At 38.2% G+C, this 14,749-nt stretch overlaps 5 protein-coding genes across 5 annotated transcripts in view; 1 reads left to right on the top strand and 4 right to left on the bottom strand.

Annotated features, from left to right (window-relative positions):
- Positions 1–541, bottom strand: part of LOC115431182 (olfactory receptor 5F1-like) — a 1,315-nt gene extending 774 nt beyond the window's left edge. The window contains exon 1 of the mRNA XM_030151413.1: positions 1–541. This exon is cut by the window's left edge and continues 774 nt beyond it. Within this exon, the coding sequence (XP_030007273.1) occupies positions 1–174 (174 nt within the window). The 5' untranslated portion in view covers positions 175–541.
- A 1,944-nt stretch (positions 542–2,485) lies between these two features.
- On the top strand, positions 2,486–3,274 carry LOC115431181 (olfactory receptor 52D1-like). The gene has a single exon (XM_030151412.1). The coding sequence runs from the start codon at positions 2,486–2,488 to the stop codon at positions 3,272–3,274; it is 789 nt and encodes a 262-aa protein (XP_030007272.1).
- A 1,204-nt stretch (positions 3,275–4,478) lies between these two features.
- Positions 4,479–5,910, bottom strand: LOC115431763 (olfactory receptor 52D1-like). Its single transcript, XM_030152410.1, has one exon. The coding sequence runs from the start codon at positions 5,541–5,543 to the stop codon at positions 4,596–4,598; it is 948 nt and encodes a 315-aa protein (XP_030008270.1). The 5' UTR covers positions 5,544–5,910; the 3' UTR covers positions 4,479–4,595.
- A 1,366-nt stretch (positions 5,911–7,276) lies between these two features.
- LOC115431180 (olfactory receptor 52N4-like) lies at positions 7,277–7,946 on the bottom strand. Its single transcript, XM_030151411.1, has one exon. It carries the CDS (start codon positions 7,871–7,873, stop codon positions 7,277–7,279), a length of 597 nt encoding a protein of 198 aa, XP_030007271.1. The 5' UTR covers positions 7,874–7,946.
- A 1,895-nt stretch (positions 7,947–9,841) lies between these two features.
- LOC115431761 (olfactory receptor 5F1-like) lies at positions 9,842–11,273 on the bottom strand. The gene has a single exon (XM_030152407.1). It carries the CDS (start codon positions 10,904–10,906, stop codon positions 9,959–9,961), a length of 948 nt encoding a protein of 315 aa, XP_030008267.1. The 5' UTR covers positions 10,907–11,273; the 3' UTR covers positions 9,842–9,958.
- Positions 11,274–14,749: the final 3,476 nt, after the last annotated feature.

Below are 14,749 nucleotides of genomic sequence, written 5' to 3'. Positions count from 1 at the left end.
CATGGGTTCATGTAAGCTCCTGTTCACACAAATAAGCACAATCAGAAACACATTAGACAGGATTATTAAAACATACAAACACAATATGATAGTGAAGTATAAGTACTTTAACATCCCAGTGTCAAAGTATGCACTGAGTATAAAATATGAAACCTGTGTCGAGTTAATGATCATCTGTGTGTAGATTATTCAAACAGTTGTTAATATTAGTGAGAGTTCAAGGAAAGAGTGAAAACATGACAACTGAGATTAAAAAACCCACAGAGCATCATCATGAACTGAAGGATCTGTGAAAACGAAAGCAACAAGAAAGAAACCAGAGGATGTACTATAACATAGTGTGACATTGTGTGGATGTGTTCACCTGTCCTGTCATAGTGGGTCTGAGTCCTGATCTGATCCACTGAACCTGGTCCTTTAAACCAGTTCAACTCACACAACTAATGAACCAGTGACGTCAAAGCACAGACTCATCAGCAAGAGACCACAAACACAGCTCCACCTGTACACAAACCACTGAGCCATGGTCAGACCTTTATGCTCACATGGAGAAGACATGGAGAGAGGAGAGGTGCATGATGGGAGTCCAACACAGCCTTGGATTATGGGTCTGAAACTAGTGATTAGTGATTTATTCTGAACATGCAATGAAATTTAACATATATGCGAACAAGCAAAACATACATAATAATACAAATATCAACAATCATAACAATCTTAGAAGAACAGCACAATAGTTCCATTTACATTTAGCTGAACAGGAGTGAGAAGAAGTGCAATTTATTTAATCCCTCTCCCTAAAATATAAGTAATATATATGTCCCTCTTCCTTTTCTGTTACTCTTTTATATTTATATAGCTATTCACACACACACACACACACACACACACACACACACACACTCATTCATCCATATACACATACATATGTTTGTACATATACCCACAACATACAAGTACACATACACATATACAAATACTCATAGACTCTTTTACCAATACATTTCTTAGTTGTGCTGGTGAATTAATAAACAAATAATAACTAACTCAAAGAAAGAAATATATACATAAACAACAGTGAACATATGGTGACAGTTAATGACCCTCATCCTTATATCTGTGCATGTTCTCATAAGTCTTTTTGAATTGGCTTATGTTTGAACATTCCTTGTGCTCCTCCCTCAGTCTGTTCCAGACTTTAACACCACACACACAGATAGACTCTAACTTTTCCCAGTAGTGCACACCCTCTGAATTTTGAAATTAAATCTACCCCTTAAATTCTGACTCCCTTCCCTTTCAGTGAATCATTTCTGTATGTTTCCTGGTAGTGGGTTATTTTTAGGGCTGTGTATTGGCAAGAATCTGGCGATACGATACAAATGACAATACTGGGATCACAATACGATATATCACGATATGGAAAAAAACTGAGCTGGGGTCATAAATAAATCCAAGTTGATGCTTGGTTAAAAGCAAATTATCCTTCATGATGAAAAGTATTGTTATGTCACATTTTAACATACTGGAGATAAAATGCAAGAAAAAAAAAACTTTTTGTCACAAAAACACAGTTAATTACAGTCTAATAACAATAACAAGCAATTGATTTACACTCAAACATGTTAGAGCAGATCAGGTTTATCAAGAACAGCAAAGTTACAGTAATGGTCTGAATGTCAGTGTGTGGGATGATCCACCTTCTTGGCCGATATGGAACTAAAACAATACAAACCATGAATATACAAGAGAACAGCTTTGAACAGCTGTCCACCGTAGTGACCACGATGCATGAAAGGGTTAAGGGTTAAAAGGGTCCAAGAGCCGAGTGTGGCCCCAGAGCCACAGGTATAAAATGACAAAAATGAGAAAACAAACTCCATCACTGAAGCTCCACACATGTTGAATTAACCTCTAAATTAAGTCTAAATGACGTTTACCACAGAGCACATTACTACATACGAGGCGTATTTTGGACATTTTCAGTCCAAAAACCAGAGGGTTAAATATTGGTTGAAGGGTTATAAAGTACACTGATAAAAATATCCTCAACATATGTGGAACATGGTTCATATTAAACCTGCTCTGAATGATTTCAAAACAACAACCAAAGGCAAAGTTTAATATTGAAGCCAGGTGAGGTGTACAGGTACTGACAGCTTTATGTCTGGTCTGTTTAGATCCAGAAAAACACACTTTAAGGATCCTCATGTAGGTGTAGAGGATTAACATGACAGGAACACATATGGTAATGAACAGATTCATGAGTCCATAGATGTTATTGACTGTGGTGTCAGAACAGGACAGTTTAACGATAGAATAATTATTACAGTAGATTTTATCAATGATGTTTCCACACAGATGTAAAGGTGAACTCAGCGATATCACAATAACTACTGAGAGGAAAGGAAACAGCCACGTCACCGCAGTGAACTGAACCACTCTACCGTACGTCATTTGTGTGTGATACTGCAGAGGATGACAGATGGCCAGGAGCTTCCATGAACCCATGTACCTGTTTCTGTGCAGTCTGTTTGTGAATGAACTCTACGGTAGTACTGGGCTGTTTCCACTCCTTCTGTTTCAGATCCTTAAAGACGTTCACATGGTTTCTGCTTCACTGTGTTTCCTGCAGGTTTTCTGTCTTTATTCTTATGGACTGATTGAATTTCTGACATTATCTGTCATGTCATACGACCGATACCTGGCCATCTGTTTTCCTCTACAGTATAACACACGTATGACGTCCAATAAGGTTGCCATGTTTACCGCTCTCATCTGGTTTTATCCCATTTTGATCAATGTGATCATCGTCTACGGTCTGACTGAGCCTCTACATCTGTGTGGAAACGTCATTGATAAAGTCTACTGTGATAATTATTGTATCGTTAAACTGGCCTGTTCGGACATCACAGCCAATAACATCTTCGGACTGTGTCATGTTTTCGGTGTTATCATTTTCCTCATCATTTTAATCGTCTACACCTACATGAGGATCCTTAAAGTGTGTTTTTCTGGCTCTAAACAGACCAGACATAAAGCCGTCAGTACCTGTACACCTCACCTGGTGTCTCTGATGAACTTTTCCTTCGGGGTTTTCTTTGAGATATTACAGAGCAGGTTTAATATGACTAACGTACCCAGCATGATGAGGATTTTTTTGTCCTTATACTGGCTCACGGGCCAACCGTTTGTCAACCCTTTATTGCATGGGCTGAAAATGACCAAAATACGCATTGTATATAAAAGTCTGCTGTTTGGAAAAAGAATGTAACTTGAATACTTGTGTTTTATGTACAAAAAATAAACTGTACAGTGAATATTCACATCGTCGTCATCTTTGCATCAGTAAAATCTGGATTCAGTTTCATCCTGTGTTCCAGTTTTATTCATACTTCTGTTTGTAAAATGACTGAACATCAGTGCTTAAGCTGACTAGTTTTCTTTTAAGGCTTTGTGTCCTTTCTGTCCCCATCTGTCCCACTGTCATAGACTTACTCAGAAATAGTTGGATTTTTTTTATTTATTCAAAGAAGGATCTATCTGCTGATGTCCAGTCCTCTGCACTGACAGTTCACAACTTTGGCAAAAAAAAATCCCAAAGCAAAAAACCAACCCCCCCCCCCCCCCCCCGCCAGGAACATCTAGTGAAAACTCCACAAGGACTGAGCCCGTGGTAGAGGCGTGGACACATGACAGGCCCCTCCTTTCACATGACTGTTGAACGTTCTTTCAAGTATGAACTGATCTGGTGAATTCTCATCTTTTCAGTGTCATTATATTTGAACCCTTTCAACAATTTCATGCAAAAGTCTAAGGCTTTGTGTCCTACCTGTCCCTACTTGTTCCACTGTCATAGACTTCCTCAGAAACACTTGAATGTTCGATTCCTAGTTGGATCCATCTTCTGATTCCATATACTGATCTTGTCCAACTCTCTAAACCTCCAGATGTTGAACTCAGCTCCATTTACCATCACCTTCAACCACCAATATTTACTAAAATCCCATCAAAGCTCTGATGCACTTGGATCCACTTCTATATCATTCATAAATATATAACTGAAATAGTGCCTTTAATCCATCTCCAGCTCCATAGAATGACCAAATATGACCTTTGACCTGAACTCATTTGAATATCATGGTGTAAAATCCAGTCAAATCATGAGGTTGGACTTTTGTAAAAGCAGCTGGAGCCTGATGATTGGTGGTTGTTCTTTTCTTTTTTTCTTTCTTTCTTTTTCCTGAGCTGATCAATAAAGTTCATCCTCATCTGCATCTGTATCTTTAATGTAGTTAAAGCAAAGTAAAGGAAATCTGATTCCACTGGGACCTCAGCTCTTTTTGGCAGGATGTGAACATTTAACATGGACTACTGTTCCACACTTTAGTGTCAATGGCAGAGAAAAAAAAACACACAACCATTTTAATTATTCAGTTAATGCTTAGTTTTAATGATAATGACACAGTTTGACATTTTTACAGCACTGGGAACGTATGACAATTACATGACACAAGTAAAACCAGTCGAATTACACAATAAACACGTCTGAATCTACACATGACACCATAAAATGTTCACATGCACATGTTGAATCAACTTTCAGAGTCTAAATGACGTTTACCACAGAGCAGATGATTACATTTGACACGTATTTTGGACATTTTCAGTCCATAAACCATAGGGTTAAATACTGGTTGAAGGATTACAAAGTACACTGATAAAAATATCCTCATCGTATTGGGAACATGGTTCATATTAAACCTCCTCTGTACGACTTCAAAACAACAACCAAGAGTAAAGTTTATCAGTGAAGCCAGGTGAGGTGTACAGGTACTGACAGCTTTATGTCTGGTCTGTTTAGATCCAGAAAAACACACTTTAAGGATCCTCATGTACGAGTACAGGATTAACATGACAGGAACACATATGGAAATGAATGCATTAATGAGTCCATAGATGTTATTGTCTGTGGTGTCAGAACAGGACAGTTCAACTATAGAATAATGATCACAGTAGATTTTATCAATGATATTCCCACACAACTGTAAAGACACAGTCATATAACGACCAATGGCAATTTTAAGAAGGGATAAAACCCACACAACAGTGATAAGCACACCAATCTTATTATGTGTCATACGAGTGTGATACTGCAGAGGAAAACAGATGGACAGGTATCGGTCATATGACATAACAGTTAAGTTGATCATTTCCACTTGTACATAAGAATAAAGACAGAAAATCTGTAGAACACACAGTGAAAATGAAACAGTGTGAACGTCTTTGAGGATCTGAAGGAGAATAAATGGAAACAGCCCAGTACTACCATAGAGTTGATTAACAAACAGACTGCACAGAAACAGGTACATGGGTTCATGTAAGCTCCTGTTCACACAGATAACCACAATCAGAAACACATTAGACAGGATTATTAAAACATACAAACACAATATGATAGTGAAGTATAAGTACTTTAACATCCCAGTGTCAAAGTATGCACTGAGTATAAAATATGAAACCTGTGTCGAGTTAATGATCATCTGTGTGTAGATTATTCAAACAGTTGTTAATATTAGTGAGAGTTCAAGGAAAGAGTGAAAACATGACAACTGAGATTAAAAAACCCACAGAGCATCATCATGAACTGAAGGATCTGTGAAAACGAAAGCAACAAGAAAGAAACCAGAGGATGTACTATAACATAGTGTGACATTGTGTGGATGTGTTCACCTGTCCTGTCATAGTGGGTCTGAGTCCTGATCTGATCCACTGAACCTGGTCCTTTAAACCAGTTCAACTCACACAACTAATGAACCAGTGACGTCAAAGCACAGACTCATCAGCAAGAGACCACAAACACAGCTCCACCTGTACACAAACCACTGAGCCATGGTCAGACCTTTATGCTCACATGGAGAAGACATGGAGAGAGGAGAGGTGCATGATGGGAGTCCAACACAGCCTTGGATTATGGGTCTGAAACTAGTGATTAGTGATTTATTCTGAACATGCAATGAAATTTAACATATATGCGAACAAGCAAAACATACATAATAATACAAATATCAACAATCATAACAATCTTAGAAGAACAGCACAATAGTTCCATTTACATTTAGCTGAACAGGAGTGAGAAGAAGTGCAATTTATTTAATCCCTCTCCCTAAAATATAAGTAATATATATGTCCCTCTTCCTTTTCTGTTACTCTTTTATATTTATATAGCTATTCACACACACACACACACACACACACACACACACTCATTCATCCATATACACATACATATGTTTGTACATATACCCACAACATACAAGTACACATACACATATACAAATACTCATAGACTCTTTTACCAATACATTTCTTAGTTGTGCTGGTGAATTAATAAACAAATAATAACTAACTCAAAGAAAGAAATATATACATAAACAACAGTGACATATGGTGACAGTTAATGACCCTCATCCTTATATCTGTGCATGTTCTCATAAGTCTTTTTGAATTGGCTTATGTTTGAACATTCCTTGTGCTCCTCCCTCAGTCTGTTCCAGACTTTAACACCACACACACAGATAGACTCTAACTTTTCCCAGTAGTGCACACCCTCTGAATTTTGAAATTAAATCTACCCCTTAAATTCTGACTCCCTTCCCTTTCAGTGAATCATTTCTGTATGTTTCCTGGTAGTGGGTTATTTTAGGGCTGTGTATTGGCAAGAATCTGGCGATACGATACAAATGACAATACTGGGATCACAATACGATATATCACGATATGGAAAAAAAACTGAGCTGGGGTCATAAATAAATCCAAGTTGATGCTTGGTTAAAAGCAAATTATCCTTCATGATGAAAAGTATTGTTATGTCACATTTTAACATACTGGAGATAAAATGCAAGAAAAAAAAAAACTTTTTGTCACAAAAACACAGTTAATTACAGTCTAATAACAATAACAAGCAATTGATTTACACTCAAACATGTTAGAGCAGATCAGGTTTATCAAGAACAGCAAAGTTACAGTAATGGTCTGAATGTCAGTGTGTGGGATGATCCACCTTCTTGGCCGATATGGAACTAAAACAATACAAACCATGAATATACAAGAGAACAGCTTTGAACAGCTGTCCACCGTAGTGACCACGATGCATGAAAGGGTTAAGGGTTAAAAGGGTCCAAGAGCCGAGTGTGGCCCCAGAGCCACAGGTATAAAATGACAAAAATGAAAAACAAACTCCATCACTGAAGCTCCACACATGTTGAATTAACCTCTAAATTAAGTCTAAATGACGTTTACCACAGAGCACATTACTACATACGAGGCGTATTTTGGACATTTTCAGTCCAAAAACCAGAGGGTTAAATATTGGTTGAAGGGTTATAAAGTACACTGATAAAAATATCCTCAACATATGTGGAACATGGTTCATATTAAACCTGCTCTGAATGATTTCAAAACAACAACCAAAGGCAAAGTTTAATATTGAAGCCAGGTGAGGTGTACAGGTACTGACAGCTTTATGTCTGGTCTGTTTAGATCCAGAAAAACACACTTTAAGGATCCTCATGTAGGTGTAGAGGATTAACATGACAGGAACACATATGGTAATGAACAGATTCATGAGTCCATAGATGTTATTGACTGTGGTGTCAGAACAGGACAGTTTAACGATAGAATAATTATTACAGTAGATTTTATCAATGATGTTTCCACACAGATGTAAAGGTGAACTCAGCGATATCACAATAACTACTGAGAGGAAAGGAAACAGCCACGTCACCGCAGTGAACTGAACCACTCTACCGTACGTCATTTGTGTGTGATACTGCAGAGGATGACAGATGGCCAGGAGCTTCCATGAACCCATGTACCTGTTTCTGTGCAGTCTGTTTGTGAATGAACTCTACGGTAGTACTGGGCTGTTTCCACTCCTTCTGTTTCAGATCCTTAAAGACGTTCACATGGTTTCTGCTTCACTGTGTTTCCTGCAGGTTTTCTGTCTTTATTCTTATGGACTGATTGAATTTCTGACATTATCTGTCATGTCATACGACCGATACCTGGCCATCTGTTTCCTCTACAGTATAACACACGTATGACGTCCAATAAGGTTGCCATGTTTACCGCTCTCATCTGGTTTTATCCCATTTTGATCAATGTGATCATCGTCTACGGTCTGACTGAGCCTCTACATCTGTGTGGAAACGTCATTGATAAAGTCTACTGTGATAATTATTGTATCGTTAAACTGGCCTGTTCGGACATCACAGCCAATAACATCTTCGGACTGTGTCATGTTTTCGGTGTTATCATTTTCCTCATCATTTTAAATCGTCTACACCTACATGAGGATCCTTAAAGTGTGTTTTTCTGGCTCTAAACAGACCAGACATAAAGCCGTCAGTACCTGTACACCTCACCTGGTGTCTCTGATGAACTTTTCCTTCGGGGTTTTCTTTGAGATATTACAGAGCAGGTTTAATATGACTAACGTACCCAGCATGATGAGGATTTTTTTGTCCTTATACTGGCTCACGGGCCAACCGTTTGTCAACCCTTTATTGCATGGGCTGAAAATGACCAAAATACGCATTGTATATAAAAGTCTGCTGTTTGGAAAAAGAATGTAACTTGAATACTTGTGTTTTATGTACAAAAAATAAACTGTACAGTGAATATTCACATCGTCGTCATCTTTGCATCAGTAAAATCTGGATTCAGTTTCATCCTGTGTTCCAGTTTTATTCATATTTCTGTTTGTAAAATGACTGAACATCAGTGCTTAAGCTGACTAGTTTTCTTTTAAGGCTTTGTGTCCTTTCTGTCCCCATCTGTCCCACTGTCATAGACTTACTCAGAAATAGTTGGATTTTTTTTTTTTATTCAAAGAAGGATCTATCTGCTGATGTCCAGTCCTCTGCACTGACAGTTCACAACTTTGGCAAAAAAAAATCCCAAAGCAAAAAAAACAACCCCCCCCCCCCCCCCCCCCGCCAGGAACATCTAGTGAAAACTCCACAAGGACTGAGCCCGTGGTAGAGGCGTGGACACATGACAGGCCCCTCCTTTCACATGACTGTTGAACGTTCTTTCAAGTATGAACTGATCTGGTGAATTCTCATCTTTTCAGTGTCATTATATTTGAACCCTTTCAACAATTTCATGCAAAAGTCTAAGGCTTTGTGTCCTACCTGTCCCTACTTGTTCCACTGTCATAGACTTCCTCAGAAACACTTGAATGTTCGATTCCTAGTTGGATCCATCTTCTGATTCCATATACTGATCTTGTCCAACTCTCTAAACCTCCAGATGTTGAACTCAGCTCCATTTACCATCACCTTCAACCACCAATATTACTAAAATCCCATCAAAGCTCTGATGCACTTGGATCCACTTCTATATCATTCATAAATATATAACTGAAATAGTGCCTTTAATCCATCTCCAGCTCCATAGAATGACCAAATATGACCTTTGACCTGAACTCATTTGAATATCATGGTGTAAAATCCAGTCAAATCATGAGGTTGGACTTTTGTAAAAGCAGCTGGAGCCTGATGATTGGTGGTTGTTCTTTTCTTTTTTTCTTTCTTTCTTTTTCCTGAGCTGATCAATAAAGTTCATCCTCATCTGCATCTGTATCTTTAATGTAGTTAAAGCAAAGTAAAGGAAATCTGATTCCACTGGGACCTCAGCTCTTTTGGCAGGATGTGAACATTTAACATGGACTACTGTTCCACACTTTAGTGTCAATGGCAGAGAAAAAAAAACACACAACCACTTTAATTATTCAGTTAATGCTTAGTTTTAATGATAATGACACAGTTTGACATTTTTACAGCACTGGGAACGTATGACAATTACATGACACAAGTAAAACCAGTCGAATTACACAATAAACACGTCTGAATCTACACATGACACCATAAAATGTTCACATGCACATGTTGAATCAACTTTCAGAGTCTAAATGACGTTTACCACAGAGCAGATGATTACATTTGACACGTATTTTGGACATTTTCAGTCCATAAACCATAGGGTTAAATACTGGTTGAAGGATTACAAAGTACACTGATAAAAATATCCTCATCGTATTGGGAACATGGTTCATATTAAACCTCCTCTGTACGACTTCAAAACAACAACCAAGAGTAAAGTTTATCAGTGAAGCCAGGTGAGGTGTACAGGTACTGACAGCTTTATGTCTGGTCTGTTTAGATCCAGAAAAACACACTTTAAGGATCCTCATGTACGAGTACAGGATTAACATGACAGGAACACATATGGAAATGAATGCATTAATGAGTCCATAGATGTTATTGTCTGTGGTGTCAGAACAGGACAGTTCAACTATAGAATAATGATCACAGTAGATTTTATCAATGATATTCCCACACAACTGTAAAGACACAGTCATATAACGACCAATGGCAATTTTAAGAAGGGATAAAACCCACACAACAGTGATAAGCACAACAATCTTATTATGTGTCATACGAGTGTGATACTGCAGAGGAAAACAGATGGACAGGTATCGGTCATATGACATAACAGTTAAGTTGATCATTTCCACTTGTACATAAGAATAAAGACAGAAAATCTGTAGAACACACAGTGAAAATGAAACAGTGTGAACGTCTTTGAGGATCTGAAGGAGAATAAATGGAAACAGCCCAGTACTACCATAGAGTTGATTAACAAACAGACTGCACAGAAACAGGTACATGGGTTCATGTAAGCTCCTGTTCACACAAATAAGCACAATCAGAAACACATTAGACAGGATTATTAAAACATACAAACACAATATGATAGTGAAGTATAAGTACTTTAACATCCCAGTGTCAAAGTATGCACTGAGTATAAAATATGAAACCTGTGTCGAGTTAATGATCATCTGTGTGTAGATTATTCAAACAGTTGTTAATATTAGTGAGAGTTCAAGGAAAGAGTGAAAACATGACAACTGAGATTAAAAAACCCACAGAGCATCATCATGAACTGAAGGATCTGTGAAAACGAAAGCAACAAGAAAGAAACCAGAGGATGTACTATAACATAGTGTGACATTGTGTGGATGTGTTCACCTGTCCTGTCATAGTGGGTCTGAGTCCTGATCTGATCCACTGAACCTGGTCCTTTAAACCAGTTCAACTCACACAACTAATGAACCAGTGACGTCAAAGCACAGACTCATCAGCAAGAGACCACAAACACAGCTCCACCTGTACACAAACCACTGAGCCATGGTCAGACCTTTATGCTCACATGGAGAAGACATGGAGAGAGGAGAGGTGCATGATGGGAGTCCAACACAGCCTTGGATTATGGGTCTGAAACTAGTGATTAGTGATTTATTCTGAACATGCAATGAAATTTAACATATATGCGAACAAGCAAAACATACATAATAATACAAATATCAACAATCATAACAATCTTAGAAGAACAGCACAATAGTTCCATTTACATTTAGCTGAACAGGAGTGAGAAGAAGTGCAATTTATTTAATCCCTCTCCCTAAAATATAAGTAATATATATGTCCCTCTTCCTTTTCTGTTACTCTTTTATATTTATATAGCTATTCACACACACACACACACACACACACACACACACACACACTCATTCATCCATATACACATACATATGTTTGTACATATACCCACAACATACAAGTACACATACACATATACAAATACTCATAGACTCTTTTACCAATACATTTCTTAGTTGTGCTGGTGAATTAATAAACAAATAATAACTAACTCAAAGAAAGAAATATATACATAAACAACAGTGAACATATGGTGACAGTTAATGACCCTCATCCTTATATCTGTGCATGTTCTCATAAGTCTTTTTGAATTGGCTTATGTTTGAACATTCCTTGTGCTCCTCCCTCAGTCTGTTCCAGACTTTAACACCACACACAGATAGACTCTAACTTTTCCCAGTAGTGCACACCCTCTGAATTTTGAAATTAAATCTACCCCTTAAATTCTGACTCCCTTCCCTTTCAGTGAATCATTTCTGTATGTTTCCTGGTAGTGGGTTATTTTAGGGCTGTGTATTGGCAAGAATCTGGCGATACGATACAAATGACAATACTGGGATCACAATACGATATATCACGATATGGAAAAAACTGAGCTGGGGTCATAAATAAATCCAAGTTGATGCTTGGTTAAAAGCAAATTATCCTTCATGATGAAAAGTATTGTTATGTCACATTTTAACATACTGGAGATAAAATGCAAGAAAAAAAAAACTTTTTGTCACAAAAACACAGTTAATTACAGTCTAATAACAATAACAAGCAATTGATTTACACTCAAACATGTTAGAGCAGATCAGGTTTATCAAGAACAGCAAAGTTACAGTAATGGTCTGAATGTCAGTGTGTGGGATGATCCACCTTCTTGGCCGATATGGAACTAAAACAATACAAACCATGAATATACAAGAGAACAGCTTTGAACAGCTGTCCACCGTAGTGACCACGATGCATGAAAGGGTTAAGGGTTAAAAGGGTCCAAGAGCCGAGTGTGGCCCCAGAGCCACAGGTATAAAATGACAAAAATGAGAAAAACAAACTCCATCACTGAAGCTCCGCACATGTTGAATTAACCTCTAAATTAAGTCTAAATGACGTTTACCACAGAGCAGATTACTACATACGAGGCGTATTTTGGACATTTTCAGTCCAAAAACCAGAGGGTTAAATATTGGTTGAAGGGTTATAAAGTACACTGATAAAAATATCCTCAGCATATGTGGAACATGGTTCATATTAAACCTGCTCTGAATGATTTCAAAACAACAACCAAAGGCAAAGTTTAATATTGAAGCCAGGTGAGGTGTACAGGTACTGACAGCTTTATGTCTGGTCTGTTTAGATCCAGAAAAACACACTTTAAGGATCCTCATGTAGGTGTAGAGGATTAACATGACAGGAACACATATGGTAATGAACAGATTCATGAGTCCTATAGATGTTATTGACTGTGGTGTCAGAACAGGACAGTTTAACGATAGAATAATTATTACAGTAGATTTTATCAATGATGTTTCCACACAGATGTAAAGGTGAACTCAGCGATATCACAATAACTACTGAGAGGAAAGGAAACAGCCACGTCACCGCAGTGAACTGAACCACTCTACCGTACGTCATTTGTGTGTGATACTGCAGAGGATGACAGATGGCCAGGAGCTTCCATGAACCCATGTACCTGTTTCTGTGCAGTCTGTTTGTGAATGAACTCTACGGTAGTACTGGGCTGTTTCCACTCCTTCTGTTTCAGATCCTTAAAGACGTTCACATGGTTTCTGCTTCACTGTGTTTCCTGCAGGTTTTCTGTCTTTATTCTTATGGACTGATTGAATTTCTGACATTATCTGTCATGTCATACGACCGATACCTGGCCATCTGTTTTCCTCTACAGTATAACACACGTATGACGTCCAATAAGGTTGCCATGTTTACCGCTCTCATCTGGTTTTATCCCATTTTGATCAATGTGATCATCGTCTACGGTCTGACTGAGCCTCTACATCTGTGTGGAAACGTCATTGATAAAGTCTACTGTGATAATTATTGTATCGTTAAACTGGCCTGTTCGGACACCACAGCCAATAACATCTTCGGACTGTGTCATGTTTTCGGTGTTATCATTTTCCTCATCATTTTAATCGTCTACACCTACATGAGGATCCTTAAAGTGTGTTTTTCTGGCTCTAAACAGACCAGACATAAAGCCGTCAGTACCTGTACACCTCACCTGGTGTCTCTGATGAACTTTTCCTTCGGGGTTTTCTTTGAGATATTACAGAGCAGGTTTAATATGACTAACGTACCCAGCATGATGAGGATTTTTTTGTCCTTATACTGGCTCACGGGCCAACCGTTTGTCAACCCTTTATTGCATGGGCTGAAAATGACCAAAATACGCATTGTATATAAAAGTCTGCTGTTTGGAAAAAGAATGTAACTTGAATACTTGTGTTTTATGTACAAAAAATAAACTGTACAGTGAATATTCACATCGTCGTCATCTTTGCATCAGTAAAATCTGGATTCAGTTTCATCCTGTGTTCCAGTTTTATTCATACTTCTGTTTGTAAAATGACTGAACATCAGTGCTTAAGCTGACTAGTTTTCTTTTAAGGCTTTGTGTCCTTTCTGTCCCCATCTGTCCCACTGTCATAGACTTACTCAGAAATAGTTGGATTTTTTTTATTTATTCAAAGAAGGATCTATCTGCTGATGTCCAGTCCTCTGCACTGACAGTTCACAACTTTGGCAAAAAAAAAATCCCAAAGCAAAAAACCAACCCCCCCCCCCCCCCCCCCCCCCCCCCCCCGCCAGGAACATCTAGTGAAAACTCCACAAGGACTGAGCCCGTGGTAGAGGCGTGGACACATGACAGGCCCCTCCTTTCACATGACTGTTGAACGTTCTTTCAAGTATGAACTGATCTGGTGAATTCTCATCTTTTCAGTGTCATTATATTTGAACCCTTTCAACAATTTCATGCAAAAGTCTAAGGCTTTGTGTCCTACCTGTCCCTACTTGTTCCACTGTCATAGACTTCCTCAGAAACACTTGAATGTTCGATTCCTAGTTGGATCCATCTTCTGATTCCATATACTGATCTTGTCCAACTCTCTAAACCTCCAGATGTTGAACTCAGCTCCATTTACCATCACCTTCAACCACCAATATTTACTAAAATC

The sequence above is a fragment of the Sphaeramia orbicularis genome, chromosome 13 (genome assembly GCF_902148855.1).
Source record: "Sphaeramia orbicularis chromosome 13, fSphaOr1.1, whole genome shotgun sequence".
Taxonomy (NCBI): Eukaryota; Metazoa; Chordata; class Actinopteri; order Kurtiformes; family Apogonidae; genus Sphaeramia; species Sphaeramia orbicularis.
The sequence above is the reverse complement of the archived record's forward strand: the minus strand, read 5'-3'. Positions and strand labels throughout refer to the sequence as shown.